General features: G+C 53.3%; 1 protein-coding gene across 3 annotated transcripts in view; it reads left to right on the forward strand.

Annotated features, from left to right (window-relative positions):
• LOC100219675 (ankyrin repeat and fibronectin type-III domain-containing protein 1) overlaps positions 1 to 20,459 on the forward strand; it is a 218,667-nt gene that overhangs the window by 15,336 nt on the left and 182,872 nt on the right. Inside the window, exons 1-2 of one of the 3 annotated variants that reach the window (XM_030284424.4) lie at positions 11,710 to 11,830; positions 12,643 to 13,656. The exons of 1 other annotated variant lie outside the window; for it this stretch is intronic. In XM_030284424.4, coding sequence (XP_030140284.4) covers positions 13,538 to 13,656 — 119 coding nt within the window. In that variant the 5' untranslated portion in view covers positions 11,710 to 11,830; positions 12,643 to 13,537. Of the gene's footprint in view, positions 1 to 11,709; positions 11,831 to 12,642; positions 13,657 to 20,459 lie in introns of those variants that run through there. One more of the 3 variants, XM_072935558.1, reaches the window with a different exon arrangement.

A 20,459-nucleotide genomic window follows, 5' to 3' on the forward strand; every position in this document is an offset into this window, starting at 1 on the left:
GGGGAAAGCTAAGCTGTTGGAATCTGTGGGTATTGGTGATTTTGAGATTGTAGAAAGTTTCTGTCTTCCTGTCTTGTTGCTAAAGAAGAAGCTATAATTCGTTTGTGCTGTTTTTAAGGTTGTTTATTTTTGCTTATCTATAATACGTTCTGCTGCCCTGACGCAGGTTTGTCTTGCAGGGCAGCGTGTGGGGCTCTGCCCTCAGTGGGATGTTACAAACATTAAATACTAGAAACTACGTGTATTATATTTATAATAATGTGCTAATATTTATCATTTACGTTGAACAGTGTGTCCCCAGCCTAAACCAATAGAAAAATGCCAACACCACAGTGAAACATGGAGGGCATGAAGAAGGAGGAAAAGGACAAGACACACCCAATTTCCTCCATCTTGTCCCCTCTGAACCCCTAATTTAGAAACTTAAAATTTTACTTTTGCACCCGTGTCACACTTAATTATTACTCTTATCAAACACTCAAAGCTTATAATTAATCTTGTAAGATTGAAAACTCCTCTCCATGGACAGAGATAACAGACAGTGTCTCTCGGGGCTCTGTCCAGGGAAGTTCCTGACCCCTGCCAGGGTCCCAGACCTGCCAGGGCACCCAAAAAGAAGCCCTAGATTCCCACACTAAGCTTGGCTGGAAAATGAACAGCTGGGAAGACACAGCTGAGTTGGAACCATGGCCCAGCAGCACAGAGCCAGAGGATATTGGAATGAAAAAGTCCCAGTCTGTTTTTGGCACCTGGATGCTGCAGGGTAGGATGGGGTGGCCTTGCCCATTCACGGGTGCTGGTTGCCCTCTGTGGCCATCCTCTGGCCATGCTCTGCAGGAGCTGATGTGAAGAAGCCCCAGGGCTTTGCTGAACAACCCAAAACTGCTGCTTCCTGTGGGGATAGTGAGCTGTGGTGGAACCCATGGAGATGAGCCATGTGAGGCTGCTTGGGGAACCCATCAGCTTCTCCGTTTGAAATGTGGCTGCCTGTATTCAGCTTTTGCTTTCTGTGTGTTGCCAGAGGGCTGCTGTGGGCAGATTCAGGTGGTTTGAAACAACTCTGAAGAGAAGGGTGAGGGTTCCTGATTTTGGTAAGGTTGTGACTTCTTTTTCTAGAACTTCTCTTGAGGCCTTTGGGAGAGAGGAGTTTTCCCTGCGTGTCCCAGGCCTCAGCTGACACTTGTGGATGTAGATTGGGGCTTACAGAGGTGCTGAATCCTGCCACTGGAAGTGAAGGCTGAACTGTGTTTGAGGGTCTGATGGTGGATGAGACCATGGTGTGACAGAAGGGCAGAGAGCTGCTGCCAGGGAGCTGGGGACCAAAGCAGTGACATTCAGTGCTAGACAGCTTGGGCTAAGATGCAATCTTCTTTTTTTTCCTTCCTTTTTCTTGTTTTCCCCCTGTTATAAATGAAAATTGATCCAGCCAATCAAAAAAGAATTTTATTTTGCAATCAGATTCTATCTAGCCAGCCACAAGGAAAGAACAGTGCTGAGCCCGGGTCGGTGCTGGGTGTGGAACAGAGAAGTCAGCCTCAGGAGAGGTTTCCCTCCATGCCCACACCACCATTCTGGTACAAGCGGGTTTTTATAGGGAAAATTCTGCCTGAGGCCAGGATTTCCGGCAATCAGTCCTTTCTTCTATTCAGAGTCCCATAGTTTGATGAGATTTCTTTTCTTGGCGACAGGTAGAACAATTGACAGGTAGAACAAAAAATTGATGTCCGGAGTTGTTGAATCCCTTGATGAAATTTACCATTTACCCGACCCTGCATTCACATGGATCTGCAAGAGGATTTCCATGATAACCATCTCGGGTCGTTCACATGATGATCAGCACCTGGGCTTCCCTGTATGCTTCAGAATCTCCCATCTCCAGAGAGCCACATCCTTTTTAGTGTAAATCGGATTTCAACATACACCTGCGAGGGTGGTGGTGGGGGGGGACTCCTAATACAAACGTGTATACTCCAACAAATATTCAATATCACATATATCATAGTAGAAATGGCGTGAATTATGTCTACTACACATAACACCCCTTTTCCTGTTGAGGTGTTACACCTGGGGAAGCATCTCCTGTGCCCTTGAGCCAGCCTGGCACAAGGTGGGGAACTGTTGGCACCTGAGATAACCGTGCAGGAAAGTAGAATCCCAGGGTGGTTTGGGCTGGAGGGATACTAAAGCTTATCCCATTCAAGGGTTTCACTACCTCAGGTGCTTTAAGCCCCATCCATCCTGGCCTTGGGCACTGCCAGGGATCCAGGGGCAGCCACAGCTGCTCTGGGCACCCTGTGCCAGGGCCTGCCCACCCTGCCAGGGAACAATTCCTTCCCCATATCCCATCCATCCCTGCCCTCTGGCAGTGGGAGCCATTCCCTGTGTCCTGTCCCTCCATCCCTTGTCCCCAGTCCCTCTCCAGCTCTCCTGGAGCCCCTTTAGGTCCTGGCAGGGGCTCTGAGCTGTCCCTGGAGCTGCTCCTCTCCAGGGGAGCACCCCCAGCTCTCCCAGCCTGACCCAGAGCAGAGGGGCTCCAGCCCTGGAAGAAACCCAAGAGATCTTCCTGAGGGCTGCCTGGAGGGAAGGCAGCACCCCGAGTTTTGCTGCAGGGCTGTGGGAGGGGACGTGTCCGATGTTAATCGGTGGGATTGCACAATGCCAGCTCTGCCTGCCCCTGGCAGCCCGGCTGTGCTGCCCAGGGGAGGCAGACGTGGCTGATGGGGCTCTCCAGCACTTGGGAGGCCAAAGCACAGCTCCCAGAGCTGCCCGAGGTGCTGGCAGAGGTGTCTTGGCTGCTGCCCAGCCCTGCAGGTGCCGTGGTGCTGCTCCTGCCTGTGCACTGAGGTGTGCTGGTGTCTCTGCTTGTGCAAGGGTGCACGCTGGGCTAAGCAACGGCTCACAGCAATGTGATGGACAAATCTTTGGTGTACTTCAAGCTTCTTTTCTCATTTGGGGATACTAAGGGATGGGTTCCTTGGCATTTTAGCTGAAGACAACCTGTGTGTTTGTATGCTGATGAGAGCAGATGTACTAAGTAGCCTGTTCTGTCACACACTTATGATGCTGGTTTTAGGTATTTGACAGGGAGAATCACTGACCTCAGTGCCTTGTGCTCCACCATCTCCTCTCCCATGGCACCTGGGAACTGATGTAGAAATTTCCATTTCTAAGTCACTTTCTCTTTTAAGCAAAAGGTGTTTCCCTCCTGTCATTGGTTGCTGTTTCCTAGCAGTGCCTGTGCAGAGCATGTGCTGTGAGTTATTTTTCTCACCACATTGACCATCATGGGGTTGGAAGTTTGGAGGGTTTTCTGCTGTGTGATGTGGCTGCGATGCTGCACCTCCTTCCTCCCCACTGCAGGCAAGGTGTGCTCTGCTACCCCTGTGCCTGGCACAGCTGGGCAGGCCCCAGTGGGGTGTTTGTAAAAGGTGTTGCCTTACAGCTGTTGCCCCCCTCTCTTTGGGGAAGGGCACTGAGTTCTGGTGGGAGCCCAGTGGATCCTTGACCCCAGCTGTTTGGCAGAAACCCCCTTGGCTAAACCCTCTGGCCAGCTAGCGCTTAAATGTTGGGGTTTGAATGTGCTGGATGTGCAGAAGTTATAGTGCCTTTCCTGGTGTGGTCCAGCTCTGGCAGGATCCTAAGATGCTTTGTAAGGGCTGGAGTGTTGTCTCCCCACAGTTCTTCAGGGCACAACTTCACATTGCTCATCCCCTGGTGGGTGCTGGGACAAGGTTCAAACCCCCCAGCCCTGGAAGGAGTCCCCTCCTTCCCCTGCCCCAGTGTCAGGTCCAGTGCTTGCTGTGGGCTGAGTCAGCTCACTCCGGAGCTGAGGCAGTGTGGTTGGACTGGGCTGTGTTTTGGTTCTCAGATCAGCTGAGCTGACTAATTTCTGCTCCTTTCTGCTGGTGGTGTGAATTACACAGTGTGACACAGACCTGTCCCACAGCCAGTTCCCATCAGCCTGCACAGACACCTCCCTCTGCCAGCAGGGCAGCAGTCTTTGAAGGCAGCAGCGAGGTAAGGGTGGGAATGGAGGTGAGAAGAGCTGATGCTGCAGATGGGTGCAGGGTCTCCCTCCTTCTCTGCATCCTTTGTCCACAGCAGCAGCCTTGGTCTCAGCACACAGGGCTGTGGTGTTGGGTTGGAGCCATGTGCTCCTGGCACAGTGTGAGCATGTGGAGCAGAGTCCTGGAGCAGCTGGGTTGGTTCCTCTGGGCTAATACAGGGGAATGGAGAGCCTCCCTGAGCCCCGGTGTATGGCTGCCCCATGCACAGCTAGTCCCACCAGCTTCCAGACCTGTGGGTGTCCCTGGGCTGTCAGAGCTTAGGGAGCTGATGTGAGTGCCCCAAGCAGCTCCATGAGAGGGGCTCTGTCCCTGCTGCCTCCAGGGTGTGAGAAGGGACAGCAGTGCCTTGGAGCTGGATGGCAGCAGAGTTCCTTTCAGGTGAGCAGCTCACCATGCAGCTGCTCATTTTGGTGGCACTGACCATTTGGGTAATTGTCTTTGTCCTGCCCAATGGGGCTTTAAATATTTTGTGTATATTGTGAAGGATCGGATGTGATTTGCTTTGTCAGTTGTCTTATTCGCCTAAAATAAGTCAAAGTATTTGTTTTCCCTTGGGTGCTATTTGGGCTCTGTACTCTGACAGTCCTGGAGGTTTTAATTCTACACAACTAGCATTTCTAAAGTTGTAGAGGTTTGTTTTGACTTTGTTTTAATCAAATTGCTATAACCTGGGGGAAATCTTTGGCCTTAATTTAAATGGAAAGCCTTATTCTGCGTAAATCCATCCCTGTCTAGCTGGTGATTGTGCTGTTTAGAGTTTTGACAGGAAAAGTTAAAATTTTACTCCAGGCTTGAAAGTTTGCAGTCATTGACTGCAACAGGCAGGGCCAGCTCGGTGGTGTAAAAGGATTATGTAAATCTATTGTTTGGGAAAGAAGTAAGATTTTAATAGATTCTCTTGATGCAGAAATGAGATAATTATTGCTTGAGAGGTGAAAAGAAAAAGGTTGGAACTAGAAATGATGCCTGGTGTTGGATCCTGTGCTTGTTGAGGATGTGTGTGCCCCTCTGGGCCAGTGCTTCCTGAGGGATGCGGTTCTTGTTTGGGGAGCAGGGAGGATTCAGATTCCCAAGGGGTTGAAGCACCATCTCCTTCCTGGAGCAGCATCCTCACCACACCAGCCCCAGCTGCCAGGTTGGGTCTGCTGCCAGTGCTCCAAGGTCCAGGTGAGCCTGAGTTATGAAGCTCTGGGAAGGAGAGGTGCTCAGGACTGTACCTCTGTGGCCGTGGGATCAGTGGAAGGACTTCATACAAATCAGAGGGAAGCTTGAGCTTGTGGATGAGTCATTTCCCACAGAGGCTGTTGCATATTAGGAAGAGATTTTTCCCTGTGAGGGTGGGCAGGCCCTGGCACAGGGTGCCCAGAGCAGCTGTGGCTGCCCCTGGATCCCTGGCAGTGCCCAGGGCCAGGCTGGACAGGGCTTGGAGCAGTGGAAGGTGTCCCTGCCACGATAGGGGGTGGAACGAGATGGGCTTTAAGGTCCCATCTAACCCAAATCATTCTGTGATTCCTGGGTTCTGTCATTTATCCATAGTTCCCTTCCAAGCGGGCCATGCCAAGTGCTGAGAGGTCAGATGCTCATCCACCTCATTTTGTTGGTATGAGGTGATCTTCTATGCCTGGCTGTTAATTGAATTTTGATCCCTCTCCAGCCTGTGGCCACTGGTGTCCTCTCCCAGCTCTGGTGAGTCCCTTGGGGGGACACAGCAGCCATGGGCAGTCACAGGTGGTTCAGGAAGCTGTGGGCACAAGGCTGGGGTGAAGGGAGCAGCAGGGGCTCCCTGAACAGCCACCACCATGTGGACAGGACCAGGAGGAGTGGGGACAGCACAACGCACAGTGAATATTGTGTGGCTGGGCTGGCTTTGCCCCATGGGCTGGCAGCTGGGCACAACCCTCTGTCCCCTTCCTGCTTCGTCTTTCCCCAGCCACAGCACTGCAAGTCCTGGCCCCAAAAGCCTTGTAACCCTGCGTGTGACAGGGGTGGTGGGGGACACAATTGTCAGGAGCCAGTTGTGGGAGGGGGCTGCTCCTCCTTGGAGCTCTGCTGTCTGTGGGATGTCAGCAGCTGCATCGATCCAGTCCCCTGCTCTCCAAGCCTGGAGACTGCTTGCTCCATATTGATTATCATTTTTTTTTCTGAAGACTGATGAAGTTTGCTGGGCTCTTAATTGCATGAATTATTCTCCTTTCCATTTTCTGAAACCCTTGATCATGTTAATGAGTTTTCCAATTTTTGCTTTGGGTTTTGCCAGGGCTCGTTTTTCAGGGAAAAAGAACAACTGGTGTGCAGTGAGCTGGATGTGTTCCCAGGCTGCTTGAGTAAGTGGGGATTATACATGTCCCAGTTTGCCCCACTTGGGCAGGATCAGGGGGTTTTGTCCCTTTTGATTTGAAAGAATCATAGAATTACAGAATGTCCTGACTTGGATGGGACCCACAAGGATCCCTGAGTCCAGCCCCTGGCCCTGCACAGACACCCCAGCAATCCCACCCTGGGCATCCCTGAGAGAGTTGTCCAGACACTCCTGGAGCTCTGGCAGCCTCGGGGCTGAGATCATTCCCTGGGGATCCAATGAATTTTGGGTGGATCTCAAGCGGTGTGAGGGCAGCGCCAATGGGGCTGCACTGAGGAATGGTTCAGCAGAGGCAGCACCCCTTGCCCATCAGACAGCCCTGCCAGCTCCAAATGTCTTCAAATTATCCTGCCTTTGCTTCTCATTTGGCTGTGTTTACTCTCATCACCTCACTGTTGATGTTTTAGACTTTCTTCAGTCCTTTTGAACTCAACAAACTATTTTTAGGAGGTATCAATCAATTTTCTCTCTTTTTTTTTTTTTTTTTTTTCACTTAGCAAGTATCTAAAGGCCTCTGTGACCTCCAGCTGCCTGTGCTGCTGACTGCTTTTCCCTGCTCTTATCTCTTCCCTGCAAGCCTGAGCCAGGTTTTTATGCAGCTGTCAGGGAGCAGCAGCAGGGAGGGCCCTGCTTTGGGAGGTAATTATCCCTGTGTGCCCATGATTTAACTGCACAGTGCTGCCAGTGGGGAGAAACTTTTGAAGTGGGATGAAATAACCTGGCAATTTCCATCTGGGGGTTTAAAAAGGGAATTGGATTTCAGGAGCATGCACATCCCATGCTGCTCCAAAAAGGAATAGCTGCTGATCAGCTGCTGCAGGTGAGTTACTGCACCAGCACCGGCATCTCTGGGCTGGGGGCTGGGGCTGCATCTGTGCTGCCATGTTGAGTTTGGTTGTGATTCCATCTCTGCTTCCTGGGTGCTTCTCTGGAAGGTGAATTTTCATAAAATCATAGGAAGGACCCACGAGGATCACGAGTCCAGCTCCCAGCCTTGCACAGACCCCCCAACAATCCCACCCTGGGCATCCCTGTGATCACTGTCCAAACACTCCTGGAGCTCTGGCAGCCTCGGGGCTGTGCCCATTCCCTGGGGAATCTGGGCAGTGTCAGCACCTTCTGGGGTAAGAACCTCTCCTAATATCCAACCTAAACCTCCCCTGTCACAGCTCCAGCCATTTCCTGTCAAAGAGCAGAGACTGGAGCTGCCCCTCAGGACAAGCTGCAGCCCCAGTGAGCTCTGTGCTCCATCTCCTCCAGCTGAACAGACCAAGTGCCCTCAGCTGCTCCTCCTATGGCTTCCCCCTGAGACCCTTCCCCATCCTTGTACTGCAATGCTCTCCCTATGTGATTCTATGTTATTCCAAGAAAGAGGGTATTTTAATTTAATTTGAGAATGAGGGTATTTTACCTTCATTTGGGCAACACATCTGGGTTTGCTGCTGGAATTAGAGTGGTTGTGCTAAGTGATACATTGGGTAAATCAGTAAATTGATGTGGCTGGCTCGTGGTAGGTGCCGGCATGGAAGTGTGTGAGTAATGCAATAGAGCTGGCAATTACAGCAAAGTGCCTGCTTAGACTGAAATTATTGAGCCTCTTGCACACTCTGCACTTTATTACAGCTGTATTGAGATGTAGCACTTCCCAGAGGGCCCCACAGCTCTGCCAGCAAGTGTGTCGCTCCCAGATCCGTGCTGTTCCCAGGAGTTAGCTCCAGGAGCCTCCAAAGGTGTTTCTCCAGGGCACTGGGCACCAGAGAGGACCTGCAGTGTGTTGTGCCACTGTGGGCTCATGTTTGCACAGAGCACAATCACATTTAGAATCAAGATGAAATGCTTTGATGAATTCTGGATGGAGACATTCAGATTGGAAAAGTCCTCCAAGGTCATTGAGTCCAAGTGTTACCTCAGCGCTGCCAAGCCCACTCATGTACCCTCACAGAGAGGAATTTCTTGCCAATATCCCATCTAATCCTGCCCTTGGTCAATGGACAGCCATTCCCTCTTGTTCTGTCACTCCAAAGTCCCTCTCCAGCTCTCCTGGAGCCCCTTTAGGCCCTGCAAGGGGCTCTGAGCTTTCCCTGGAGCTTCTCCTCTCCAGGTGAGCACCCCCAGCTCTCCCAGCCTGGCCCCAGAGCAGAGGGGCTCCAGCCCTTGGGGCATCTCCCTGGGCTCCTCTCAATTTGTTCCAATGTCTCTTGTGCATCTGTTTCTTTAATCAGTTCATACTTGCATTTAACATATTTCTTCACATGCACATGTTGCTAATTGGTTTTGAACATTCTGTGAAATAACGTATTTTTATTTTTATAACTATCCCAAAACATTTGATGATTCTCTTGTGCGCTGGGTTAACCAGCAGTGAAAAATTTGGCCTCAGTCACTGTGGGTATATTTGAAATAGGGTGGAAGAAGTTTACTTCCTAAACCCAAGGTTTAATGCTCAGAATGAAAAAAAAAAAAAAAAAGTTTATAATAATTAGTCTGAATTGGCTGAAAGATTTGACTGGTGTGTGACATCAGCTGATGTGTGACAGTGGCCAGTTTTCAGCAGTTTGGAAAATCCCTGCCCCAAAGTCCTTTGAGGTCCCCATGGTGCTTTCAGGTAACTTGAGAGGCCAGTCCCTCCCCAGAACAGAAGGATCATAAGAGATTCTCTTTCACCTCACCTGAGGACACACATGTTCTTGGGGATTAGGAAGCTTCCTCTCACCCAGTTTTGGGGATCTCTGCAGGTATTTTTCCCTTGTGGGGAGAGGGACTCTGATGACAATAGATGGAAACAGAACTCCCCTGGTGAAATGACCCCTTTGCCACAGGACATCCTGGGATGAGCAGGCAGCAGTGCCCCTGTTCTGCCTCTGTCCCTGATGAGCTCCTCAGGCTCCAGCTCCTCCTTTGGCCCACCTGGCAGCTTTTCTAGACTGTTCTGCTCTTGTCACTGTTCAGTGTCACACCTCCAGTCTAGGACTGATCTTGTGCATCCTGCTGGGCTCCATGCTCTGTGTCTCTGGAATTCTGCTCTCCAGGTATCAGCCAGCCTGAGAAAAGGACAAAGGGAAAGGGAGCCTTAAACCAGCCCAGGTTTTGCTTATAGAGATGGGGTTGCTGCTCCCACAATGGCTTGAACTTTTAATTCCTCCCCCACTCACTGGGAGGTCGGGTACTGGTGAGCATCCCCCGTGCTGTCCTGGGGGAGGGATAAGCTATGGGAAGCATGGCTGAAGGAGGAACAGGATGGGCTCTGCATCAGCTGCTGAGTGGCTTTTAGAGATGCAGCACCCCAGAAGAGCCAGGGCTGGAAAGGTGATGTTGAGTAGTCTAGGTGTGGAGGGAAACTGGATCCCTGGAGAAAAACAGTAAGGGTCCTCTTGGACTGTAGGAGTGGATGGAGCAGCTGACAGCTCAATAGAACCTCCTTTTCCTCTTTGCCTGCTTCTGCCTATCCATATTGAAGAAGTGTAATTGGAGCAAAAACTGCTTGGGGAAGTCACAGAGATGTAACCAGATCTGGTTTGCTCACAATGAGCTCAGGAGCATAGGGACTGGGGCTGCAAGAATGGTGCAAGGGCCACCTTCCAGGGCTGTGTGGCTTGTCCCACTGTGCTGGCTCCCCCCAAGACCTGGTAGAGAAGCTTCCCAGTTCACACTTAGGATGTCTGAGCTGTTGGGGTGTAGCTCTGATGATTTCTGCCTGAAAAAGCATTGTGTTTGATTGCAGGCTGGGAGCAGTGCTGGTTCCCGTATCTGTGATGGCTTCATTGTGTTTGGAGGGTTCTGAAATGGGCAATGTTGGTCTCTAGGGCCTAAAGCAGTATGTACACAGGAATGTGTGAGATGACCCAGACAACCAGGCTGTGTTTGACTTGTGGGTATTTCGTCCTCCCAAATGCTGCAGCCTGTGTGAGATGCCTGTGCCAGGGCTGGGTGATACCTGTGCAGCCGTGCTCAGCATCCCTCAGGTCCCAGCGTCGTGCGGGTTCTGATTCCTGCTTTTACATCTCCTCCACAGCTCCTCTTAAAAATCACTTTATGTGTCTGCAAATTAAACCACTGTTTTGCTTATGAAGTGTTTAATTCCACTGATAAGTGGAAGTGGGAAGCTGTTGCATCGCTGAGTGTGTGGCTGCAAACCCCAGCACAGCAGATTGTTAATGTGAAATTAGAGAGTTCAGCAATATCTTGGCAGATTGCCTCTGCTGCCGAGCTCCTCCGGGAGCCAGCTGGTGTGACAGCCCTGTTTGAAGGGCTGACCACTTTGAGCAAGGAAGGGTCTGAGGGCTGTTCCATGTCCTTAGGGCAAAGGACACAGCCCTTCCCTTGCCCCAAGGCACCAGCACTAAAGCAGAGGCTGTAACTCAGAGGAATGATGTGGGAGCTTGTGTTGCCTCTGTGCCAGCTCTGGTTGTGCTTTCAGCCGGACGGGTCCCAGTCAGCCTGGTCCAGGGTGACCGGGGGGTGTGTGGGGCTTGAATCCCCTTTTTGGGCACAGGTAGAGGGGTTTATGGAGTTGTCTGAGCTTTCAGGCATCGGTACCTTCAAAGTCACCATCCTCAGCTTATCCAGAGGTTTCGTGAAGATGGCATTTCCTCTTGTTTGTTTGCCAAGTGCTGGCACGGTTGGGCTCCCGGACTGAGCTCTGCAACTTTGTAGGGAGCCTGACTCCCTGCCAAGAGCTGTGGTTCCTACCTGCCCCCACCGCAGGGAACTGCAGGAATGTGTGGTGTCCCCGGCTGCAGCTGGAATGCTGGGGAGGTCTGCCTTGCTCCTTCGATTTTGTGTCCAGCAGTCTGTCGAATCCTCCTGCTGTTTTTTTTTTTTTTTTCGTGCAGTCTTCCAAATTGCCCTTTTGTCCCCAGACAGCTGCGCTTTGCAAACGCCAAAGGAGGGTCCCTGGGGCAGCGTCGCTGCTCCTCTGCCCTCCCAGGTGGTGGGAGGAAATGGGGAAGCGAGGGATTCAAATGAACGCTTCTCTTCCTCTGCACTCTTCCTGCTGCCCCGTCCAGCCCCTCTCCTGTTGCCTTGGCATAAGGCATAGGTAACACCACCGCTGCCAGGTGACCCCGCTGTCCTGCTCACGCTCCAAGGTGTGTGTGCCTGAGCTCCGTTTCCTCCGGGAGAGCCGCTGCTGTGCCTTTTCCCATAGCAGGGAAACAAGAGTTTGTCCTTTTCTGCCTCCCCTTCTCTGCTCTCCCCCTCGGCTGCTTCCCCCCTCTGCTCTCCCGTGTGCTCCGCTCCGGCTGCTGTGACCTCCTTTGACGTGTTCCATTTCAGCGTAGCGGGAGCCGATGGCAGATAAGGGGTGGCAGTGTTACCGGCGGGCGGATGCTCTGCCCGCGGCTCCAGCCCGGCGATCCGGGACAGCGCTCCCGACCCCTCCGGCTGCGGCGGATCGCCGGGAAAGGTGGGAGCCGGGGGAGGGCGGCTGGAGCGGAGCAGTGCGGGAGCAGCGTTATTCCCCAGCTGCGAGAGCGGAGCAGCCCCGCTCCGCTCCCGTGTGTGCCAGGGAGGAGAAGGTGCCCGCGGACCGGGTGCCTGCCCGGTGGAGGTGCTGGCAGGGTCCCCCATGGCCGCGGGTCCCCTCCGAGCATCGCCTGCCCCCCGCTTTGTGTGCAGGTCTGCAGCGGCTCGCTCTGTTAGCCGGCATGAATGCCAGCGCCCGGAACGGGAGCAGGGAGTGGGGATGGTGCAGACAAATTATCCCCCAAAACGCGGGGACGGGGACGGGCACTGTGACTCTGCCGGCGGGGGCGGCTGCCCGGTGTCCCTGGGCCGTGCTCCGCGGGGCGCACCCAGCTGCTCAGGCATTTATTCCCAGGGGAAAGCTGAGCCACAGTCTACAGGAAAAGAAAGAAAATAAGGGGGGAGGGAAGCGGAGGTCAGGAAGGGCTTTCGGCAGCGGATGGCCGTCCCTGGTGGCGAGGGGGCTGCTTTCAGGGGTGGCTCTAAGCAGGGAAATAGCAATGCATGCAGGTTGTTTATTTTTTAACATGGCATCCACACCGGAGGGATAAAAGGGTGTTCAGGGAGCCTGGGGCTCTGCCAGCTGAGTTACCACCAGTTTTCCTTGCTGTTTCCTCTCTTGGCATGGTGGGGAGTCACCGTCAGACACCCCTTCCCCGGATAAGCTTCAGTGACTTGATCTGGCTTTGCTCTGTGGGGCTGGAGCAAGGTTTGGGTGGTTTTTTCTGAAGCCCTTGTTTTTTCTCCGCCCAGCTGGCGTCAGGCGCCGAGGATGCAGAGACAAGTGCTCCTGACTAGGGGAGGGCTGGCAGGAGGATTTCCCTTCGGGTTCACAGCATCCCCGTGTCTGCTGTCTGCTGTGGAAAGGCTTTGTGCTGGAGCATGGGGAGCAGAGCTCACAGGTGACCTCCAACTGGATCAGCCTCGCTTGCTTTAAATGCCTGTCCCCCTCCTTAGGCTCAGGTGTTTGGTGACAGGCTGGAAAGTCATGGTAGGTTGGTGCTGCTGGCAGCTGAGTGTGCCTCCTGCTCTGGAAAACAGGGAGGGAGGAAGGCTGGTGGACTCTGAATAGCTTTGGGAAGAGCAAGCGGGGATCCTCTCCACGCTGTAAGAATAGACCCTTTGGAAATTCATCTGAGCAGCTGATTTCTTGGGGTTTCTCATCGCCTCTGAGATCAGACCCCATCCCCTTCTTCATCCGAGGGCCACCACAGCCACGCTGGGTCACCTACTCAGAGGGCAGCTCCTGCACCTGCCCAGTGCCACTCGCCGTGGGGGCTCAGGACTTGTGCCAGTGCTACCGAGGGACCTTTTCCAGCGAACACTTTTAATTTTTCCTCTTCCTCCTTCACTCAGCTCTGCAGCATCACATGACATACATGTGCAGCCGCCGGCTGTCCTGAGCTGTGACCATCGCTTGGCTCAGGGAGACAGGACTTAGCACCCTCCAGATCTGAGGGCTGGCTGGAGCACACTGTGGACTGTCCAAGTAACTTGTGGTGGCTGAACTCCTCCTGCCCTGCGCCGGGTCCCTCCGGCCCCACTCTTTCCCCGTGCCGAGGGCTGGTGGAGCGCACGGGACAGCGGGCACAGCTGGAGTGTAGCATGCACGAGTGTGCAGAGGGACGCAGGGACACCGACGGGAGCCATGGCCTCGTTTGGGAAGCTGACGGAGTATTTCAGCCTGAGGAAGTCGAGGCCGGAGCTGCGCTCCAGGCGCTGGGGCCGGCGGAGCGGGAGCTGCTGCTGTAGTGTCGCCGAGTGCAGGTACGGGGTGGCAGCGACCCGACTGTCCTGGTGCCTCCGTGTGTGCTCGGGGCTGCGGCGTGGCATGTGCAATCCTCGGTGCTTTGCTTTGTTTGCCTCTCGTGGGGCTGGGAGGAGGTTGGGAGCGAGCCAAGGGCTCTGGGAGCATCACCCCGTTCCTGTGTGGGGCTCCTGCACAGCTCATCGCTGCGGGATGTCTCTGGCAGGCTCTGTGACCTGGCATCTGTCTCCCTGCCCAGGGCACGTCCCAGGTGTCAGTGGCACATCTTGGGTGTCTGATGGGTGACCGCATGCACATGTGCCTTCCTTCCTCTGCCTGGTGCTCTCTGCTGTGCCACTGCACTGTCCCCTCATGAGAGGACTGAGGTCATTACACCAAAATCACCCTTCCCTCCACCTGCCCCGTGCAAAGGCCTCTCTGCAGGGGCACCAAGAAGTGGCTTCTCAGGTGAAGTGGAATCTGAGGTGCTGATGGAGCCTCCTGTCACGTTGGAAGGCTCTGGGCAGTCCAGAGGGGAGCTCCTCTGGGCAGACAGACACACGGCTTGTTGGCAGCTTGTCTGGGGTATGGATTGATGGGATCACAGTGGGGATGGGGAAGGTGGCTTTTGGGCTGACTGGAAATTCTCCAGGAGCGTGTGAGTGCTCAGAGTTGTGTGAGGGAGGTTGCACACCTCCTTGTTTTGCATCTAAACACAGTTACTGCAATTAAGAAAATTGCTCTGTGCCTGGGTGGCTTCTCCTTGGATGTTTTGTGCAGCATGTAGGACAGAGCTAGCATTCAGTGCTGCTCTGGGCTCTTCCCCATTTTTGTGGGCTCAGCCTGAGCAGTGCATCCCCAAATCTCCTGCTGACCTGCAGTTGGTGCCTCCCTGCTGCTGTGGGGTGTAGGTCTGTGTAGGGACACACAGGGCAAAAAAATAATACCAAGGCATTCACTTGCCTTCCTCCGTGGCTGGTGAGCATTTTCTACTCTGTAAAGGTATTTAAAATATCTACAGATTCAAATGAAGTTGGAGCCCCTCCTGCTCTGCCTGTGCTGCTGCTGAGACAGTGAGGCACGCACAGCCGCCGCTGTGGCTGGAGAGGAGTCGCCTCTTCCCCGCTCACTCGTTTATCTGGAAACATTCCTGGCAGAGCCAGGAGCTGTGTTCTGCTCTTTTTTGGTGCTGTGGACAGAAACCCTGGTTTCTGCCCTCGGGTTTTTGCTGTCCTGCTGTGGAGCTGGGTGTGAGGAAGGTCTGTTGTCCAGGTGCTGCTGGGTGCAGGGCGTGCCTGGGGTTTGCTGTGTGCAGCCAAGTGTGTGCCAGTGCCTAGCCCGAGGGAGAGGAGGAGGTGCCACCCCCATGCACAGGGTGCTATTGTCCTGAACCTTGGGGTGTGGGGTGAGTTGGGTGGTTTCCTCTGCAGTGGGAGATGTCGTGGTGCCTTCCTAGCTCTGGGATGTGAGCCACACAAAAGTGGCATTCATGGTTGTAGCTCACGTACCAGATTTTCCTGGGGATGCTGGCTGTGGATGTGGGACTCTGAGCAGCCGGCTGGAAGACATCCCTGCCAATGGCATGGAATGGAATGAACTTTAAGGTCCCTTCAGCCCAAACCATTCTGTGTCTGAGTTGTCCCCTTATGCAGGACTGTGGCTCACTCTGCACCAGATGTGGCCACAAGGCCACTGCCCGTCAGGGCTCAGTGCCGTGTGGGGCTGATGGACCCCCTGCCCCCAAGCAGAGATCCTGTGTGTGCCCAGCTGCTCTGGTGTGGCCAAGCTTGAGTTGCATGGAGCTGTGCTCCTGGGCCGTGCAGCTGCTCCAGGGCAGCTCCTCTGGCCTGGATGAGAGTGTGTGACCAGATTTCCTGGTGTCCCTGACCCCCACAGTGCCAGGGTTTGAGTGCACCTGTGGATACTGAGCCCATTCCCTTGATTGCTGTGGTTGATTATGAAAGTAAAACTAAGTGATTGAAGTGTGGGATGCTTTGAAATCAGTGTCACTCATCAACCCAGCTACTTGAGCTTCTGCCTGTTCCCCTGCTGCCTCCCCAATGTCTGTACCTTGAGAAACCCCAGGAAATCTCCATGGCTGAGGTCCAAAAGCCTACATAAAGCTGCTGCTGCAAGGTCTGGCCCTGCCCTTGCTGTAGATGGTGCTTCTTCCAGCTCTGCTAATCAGCTTTCTGTTTTTACTTCCTTTCTTCACTCTGTTGTGGGCAAGTGAAGCATGGAGATCAGATCCTCAGCTCCCACATTTCCATGCGCACGGAGGTTCCAGAGGTCCTGCAGCCCAGGTTCAGCAGGGTGATGTCTAACAGCCCTCAGCACAGCCCTCAGCACAGCCCTGCCCTGCTCTTGCTCAGGGCAGCCAGGCTCCCACCACGCTTCCCAAGGCTGCATAATCCCCTGGGACCACAGGGAACAGACGTAGGCAGGTACTCAGTCGAGAGCTTCCACTGACTGGAGTTATTAAATTCTAAATATAGTGGTCCCACGCATTCTCACAGGACCTAACAGAAATCAGCAGGTGTGCAGTTATGGTTTTAAATAATATTCCTGCATTTTTAAACTACGCCTCCAGATAAAGCAACATGAGTGAGCTGGGATGAGTAAGTCTGCTGGGCTTGAGAATTTGTGAGCTCAGACTTGTGCACAGAAGTGGAGCCCAGCAGGAGATCATCTCACGCAAGGTACTTTTGGGCAAAGGTGCTGCTTGCAGGAGCTCTTCAGCCTCTGCCCCCACCTGTGGCACGGTGTGTCCTGATTTGTCCCCTGCATTGTGTCAGCTGGAGGCTCCTGCAGCCTGAGCCCTGTGCTGCAGGAGGGGCTGTGGCACGGCTGCCTCCTGTCACTGAATCAGTCACCTGGGCAGGTGTCCCTGGGGCTGGGAGGCACGAGGGGTGGCAGGGTGGGGATCAGGGTGTTCCCTGTGCGGTTGTGCTGGGACAGGGGCGGGCAGTGTGAGTAACACCCCAGCTGAGCCCAGCCCAGGGAAGCAGCTGATTTATTTGCAGCAACTTTTTTTTCTGTCTAGCAGGGGCAGTGATGGATGAAGGAGAAACTCCAGGTGACAGGCTTGGAGCAGGACTGCTCCGTGAGGGATGAGAGCCCAGGGCATGGCAGGGATATGAGGATTTGTCTGCAGAACTGGGTGAAGCACACAAGGTGCTTGCTGAGCTCTGGGGGGTTGTTCTTTGTGCTATCTTGTGGTGCCAGACTTGAGGTGCTTGTGCCCAGCTCTGTGTGTTGTCTGGAGAGGTCCAGAGGCTCTGCTCTGGAATGGAGGGGAAATGGAAGGGAAAGGAAAGTTATACTAAATAGCTCTTCTTTTAGTGAGCTGTGTGTAAACTGAAAGGTCTGGACAACTGATTCTGGGTTCCTGCAGCTTCTGCAAAGTGGACCAGAACATCAGTGTTGTGTTGTTGTGCTGTCAGTGGGCTGAGAGAGCAGTCCTGCCCTCTGTGAATGAGCCAGGGGGGCTCCAGGGTAGGCTGGAAGTGTCTGGAGCACGATGGCACTTGCCAGGCTGCTGTTTGCTGCCAGGGCTGCTCAGCAGTGAGCCAGCCTGACAGAGCACTGGGCTGGGACCCTGGGGGCTGCGTGGATTCTGGGAGGACAGCAGTCAGAGTTATGGGTGTGGGAGAAGTTGTCAAGGACACTCTTGGAGCTGCTCTCAGTCTGGGTACAATGCAGGAAAGCAGAGCTGCCTGAGAAGGCCAGTTTTATCACCACAGAGGTGCCCTGCAACAGTAACTAATTCATTTTAAAAAATTATTAAAAATCCCTATCAAAAGTCGTTAAAAATCCCAAGTCCTGTCTAGAGGTGGCTTTTGAGAGGAATTTGTCCTCTAGGCAGGGACCTGGGGACTGATTCAGTGGCTTCCACTGTTGGCCCAGGACTCTTCTGAGAAAGATCCATTCCCTGGCTTCAGGAAGTTTATTCCTGGTCCTTCTTTGACCTCTCCTCTTCTCTGTGGTCCCCAGAGCCTCACAGGGTCCCCACAGAAGGGCTTTGATGAGCTCCTCAGCAGATCACTGCCTAGTTACGGAAAGAAGATATTCGGGATGGGGGAATACAGGGGGAAATTTGTGCCAGGGTTTGGATCCTGCATTCTACTCCTGGGGGCACCTTCAGTCCTGGAGGCAGCAGAGCTGACAACCCCAAAAACCTGAGGGTGAAGACCCTACGTCCTCAGTGGGCTCCAGGAGAGGAGATTTTCTCTGGCTTGGGGTGGCCAGGGAAGCTCAGTGTGGGACAGGGAGAGGAGAGGAGTTTTTCTGTGCTGGGCCTGCAGGGTGACACCTTTAGGGTTCCGCTGCCTTTCTTCTCTCAGTACCTGAGCTGGAAGTTGGTGTTAATTAACAATAAATTAGATTATGTAAGAATTCAATTACATAAAAATTCCAACTTGCTGGGCCTGTTTTTGCCCATGTCATTAGATGATGTCCAGCTGAAGAAGGGGTGCTTGGGATCATTTTTGCACTCCTGTGGGGTAGAGGTGGGTCCAGGTGTTTCTGTTGCTCCCAGGGTCAGAGCCTGTCCCAAGCCTTGTGGGAAGCTGGACCAAGGAGCTGCTTTTTGCCATGGGGAGCTGTTACCTCCTCTCCTTTAGGGGTCTGTTCCATACTGATATCCTGGTTTGTGTCTTCACTGTGCAGTGTGATGGGCTTTGAGGTGGGGAGGGGTAGTAGGGAATGTTTTCCTGGCAGGATTGTGCTTAGTTGTTTTTGGATGCTTAAAAATATCTCCTCAGCTCTGACAGCATGTCTGTGTTCAAGCACACACTTGTGGTGTGGGACAGGAGGACCTGGCAAGTTCTGGGGCTGGGAAATTGCACTGAGAGAGCAGCTCCTGTGTTAGCAGCACACAGCATGAGACAGGCAAAGATGGCACGTAAAGATGCCCAAAGGGGTGGCTCTGAGGGGCTGTCCTACATGGCTGAGAGTTTGACTGACTTTTCCTACTGTGTTTTTGGCATTTTGAACAAAACATTTCTGCTTCCAAATGACACGTCCATATGGAAAGATATCTGCATTTTAAAGGAGAAAACTAGCAAGGAACTTGGAAGTGTTTTGGATTAAGTGGAAAGTTTCCACTTGGAATTAGTCAATAAAGTGTTTGTGACACTTATACTCCAAACTTCCCAGTGCTCACACCTCCCTTGCCTGCTGAGATGCCAGCAGGAGAATGTGTGTGACTGCATGGATTCCTATTTTTTGCTGCAACTGATCAATGTAACCTATTAACAAGTCAATGTCCGTGGCCAGTGCATGGGAGTGGGCAGTGCTGGTGCTGGAAGTCCTAAATCCAGTGCTGTGACTCAGCCCGTGCCTGCTTCGCAGAGGTGCTGAGCACCCATTAATCCTCTTAGCTGGAACAGGCAGCCAGGCACTTCTGCAGCTTGGCTGGGCAAGAATGAGGGAAAGAGCTCCAGGAGCTGCAGCTGGAAACTTCAGCCTCATTCAGCTGGAGGTTGGGAATGTGGTGACAGGTTTTGGGGTGCCTGAGGCTGCAGAGCTCTGTGTGGGGCTGTCTTTAAGGGCAGCCTGTGTCCTCTTGGGTGAGGCTTGTTTGGAATGACTGGAGCCCCTCTGCCATGAAGACAGGCTGAGAGCTGGAGAAGAGAAAGCTCTAAGAAGACCTTAGAGCCTCTTCCAGTGCCTAAAGGGGGTTTAAAAAAAGAGGGAGAGTGACTTTTTAGATTGGTAGACAGTGACAGGACAAGGAGGAATGGTTTTAAACTACAAGAGGGGAGATTTAGATTAGATATTGGGAAGGAATTGTTTCCTGTGAGGGTGGGGAGGCCCTGGCACAGGGTGCCCAGAGAAGCTGTGGCTGACCCTGGGTCCCTGGAAGTGTCCAAGGCCAGGATGGAGAGGATTTGGAGTACCCTGAGATAGTGGGAGGTGCCCCTGTGCGTGGTAGGGAGTGGGATGAGATGGGATTTAAGGTCCCTCCCCACCCAATCCATTCCGTGGTTCTGTGCTGTTTCCCACCTCCCTGTGTGGGTGTACCTGGCGGGGTCACTTGGGCCCTTTAGCTCACACAGGTGTCCCACCTCTCTCGATGCTGTGGCTGTGGTGGCTGCAGGACTGAGCCTTCCTCCCCTCTCCTCTGTGCCAGCCTCTCCCCAGGCTGTGTCCCTGGTGTCTCACCACGATGACAGGCTGTCAGACGTGCACAACTGTGAGCAGAGTGGCAGTGCCACGGGAGGAAATGACATTTAGCTTTTGTTGCTTGATTGAGCTGCCTGGGTTTTGTATATTAAACCTAAAGAAGCCTTTTGGCTTTGTTCTCCCTCCTGTTTGCAGCACCGTGCCTGGGATCTGGCAGGAAGGGGCTTGGGGAGCAGCACAGAGAAAAAAATCTGTCTCCCCATCAAACTTGTTAATGCAAGGGGCCTGTCCACCAAACCTTGACTTGCCCTGGTTCTCTGTTTCTGTGCTCTGGGGGACATTTCCAGCTCCAGCCCTCACTAATGCAGTCTCAGTTCCACAGAGCTCCTGGTCTCACTTTGGGCTGTGGCTCTGTCCCCTCCTGTGCTGTCAGGGTGCAGGGGAAGATGATGTGGACAGAGCCAGGGATGCTCTGGGCCTCTGCCTCTTCCTGCTCCTCAAAAACCTGCTCCCGTGGCTGTGTGTGAAGGGATGTTTAAGATCTGTCCCATAAAAGTGCAGTATGTATGGCCTAGGAGCTGGTGGGGAAAGCCCCCTGGATCTGACAGACTTGAAAAGCACATCCGAGCCCTCAGGGTCATCTTTTTGGGGTTTGGGGCCATGTTTTGTGTAAGGACAAGGCTTGCACCGGCTGTTC

Source organism: Taeniopygia guttata, chromosome 14 (genome assembly GCF_048771995.1).
Source record: "Taeniopygia guttata chromosome 14, bTaeGut7.mat, whole genome shotgun sequence".
Taxonomy (NCBI): domain Eukaryota; kingdom Metazoa; phylum Chordata; class Aves; order Passeriformes; family Estrildidae; genus Taeniopygia; species Taeniopygia guttata.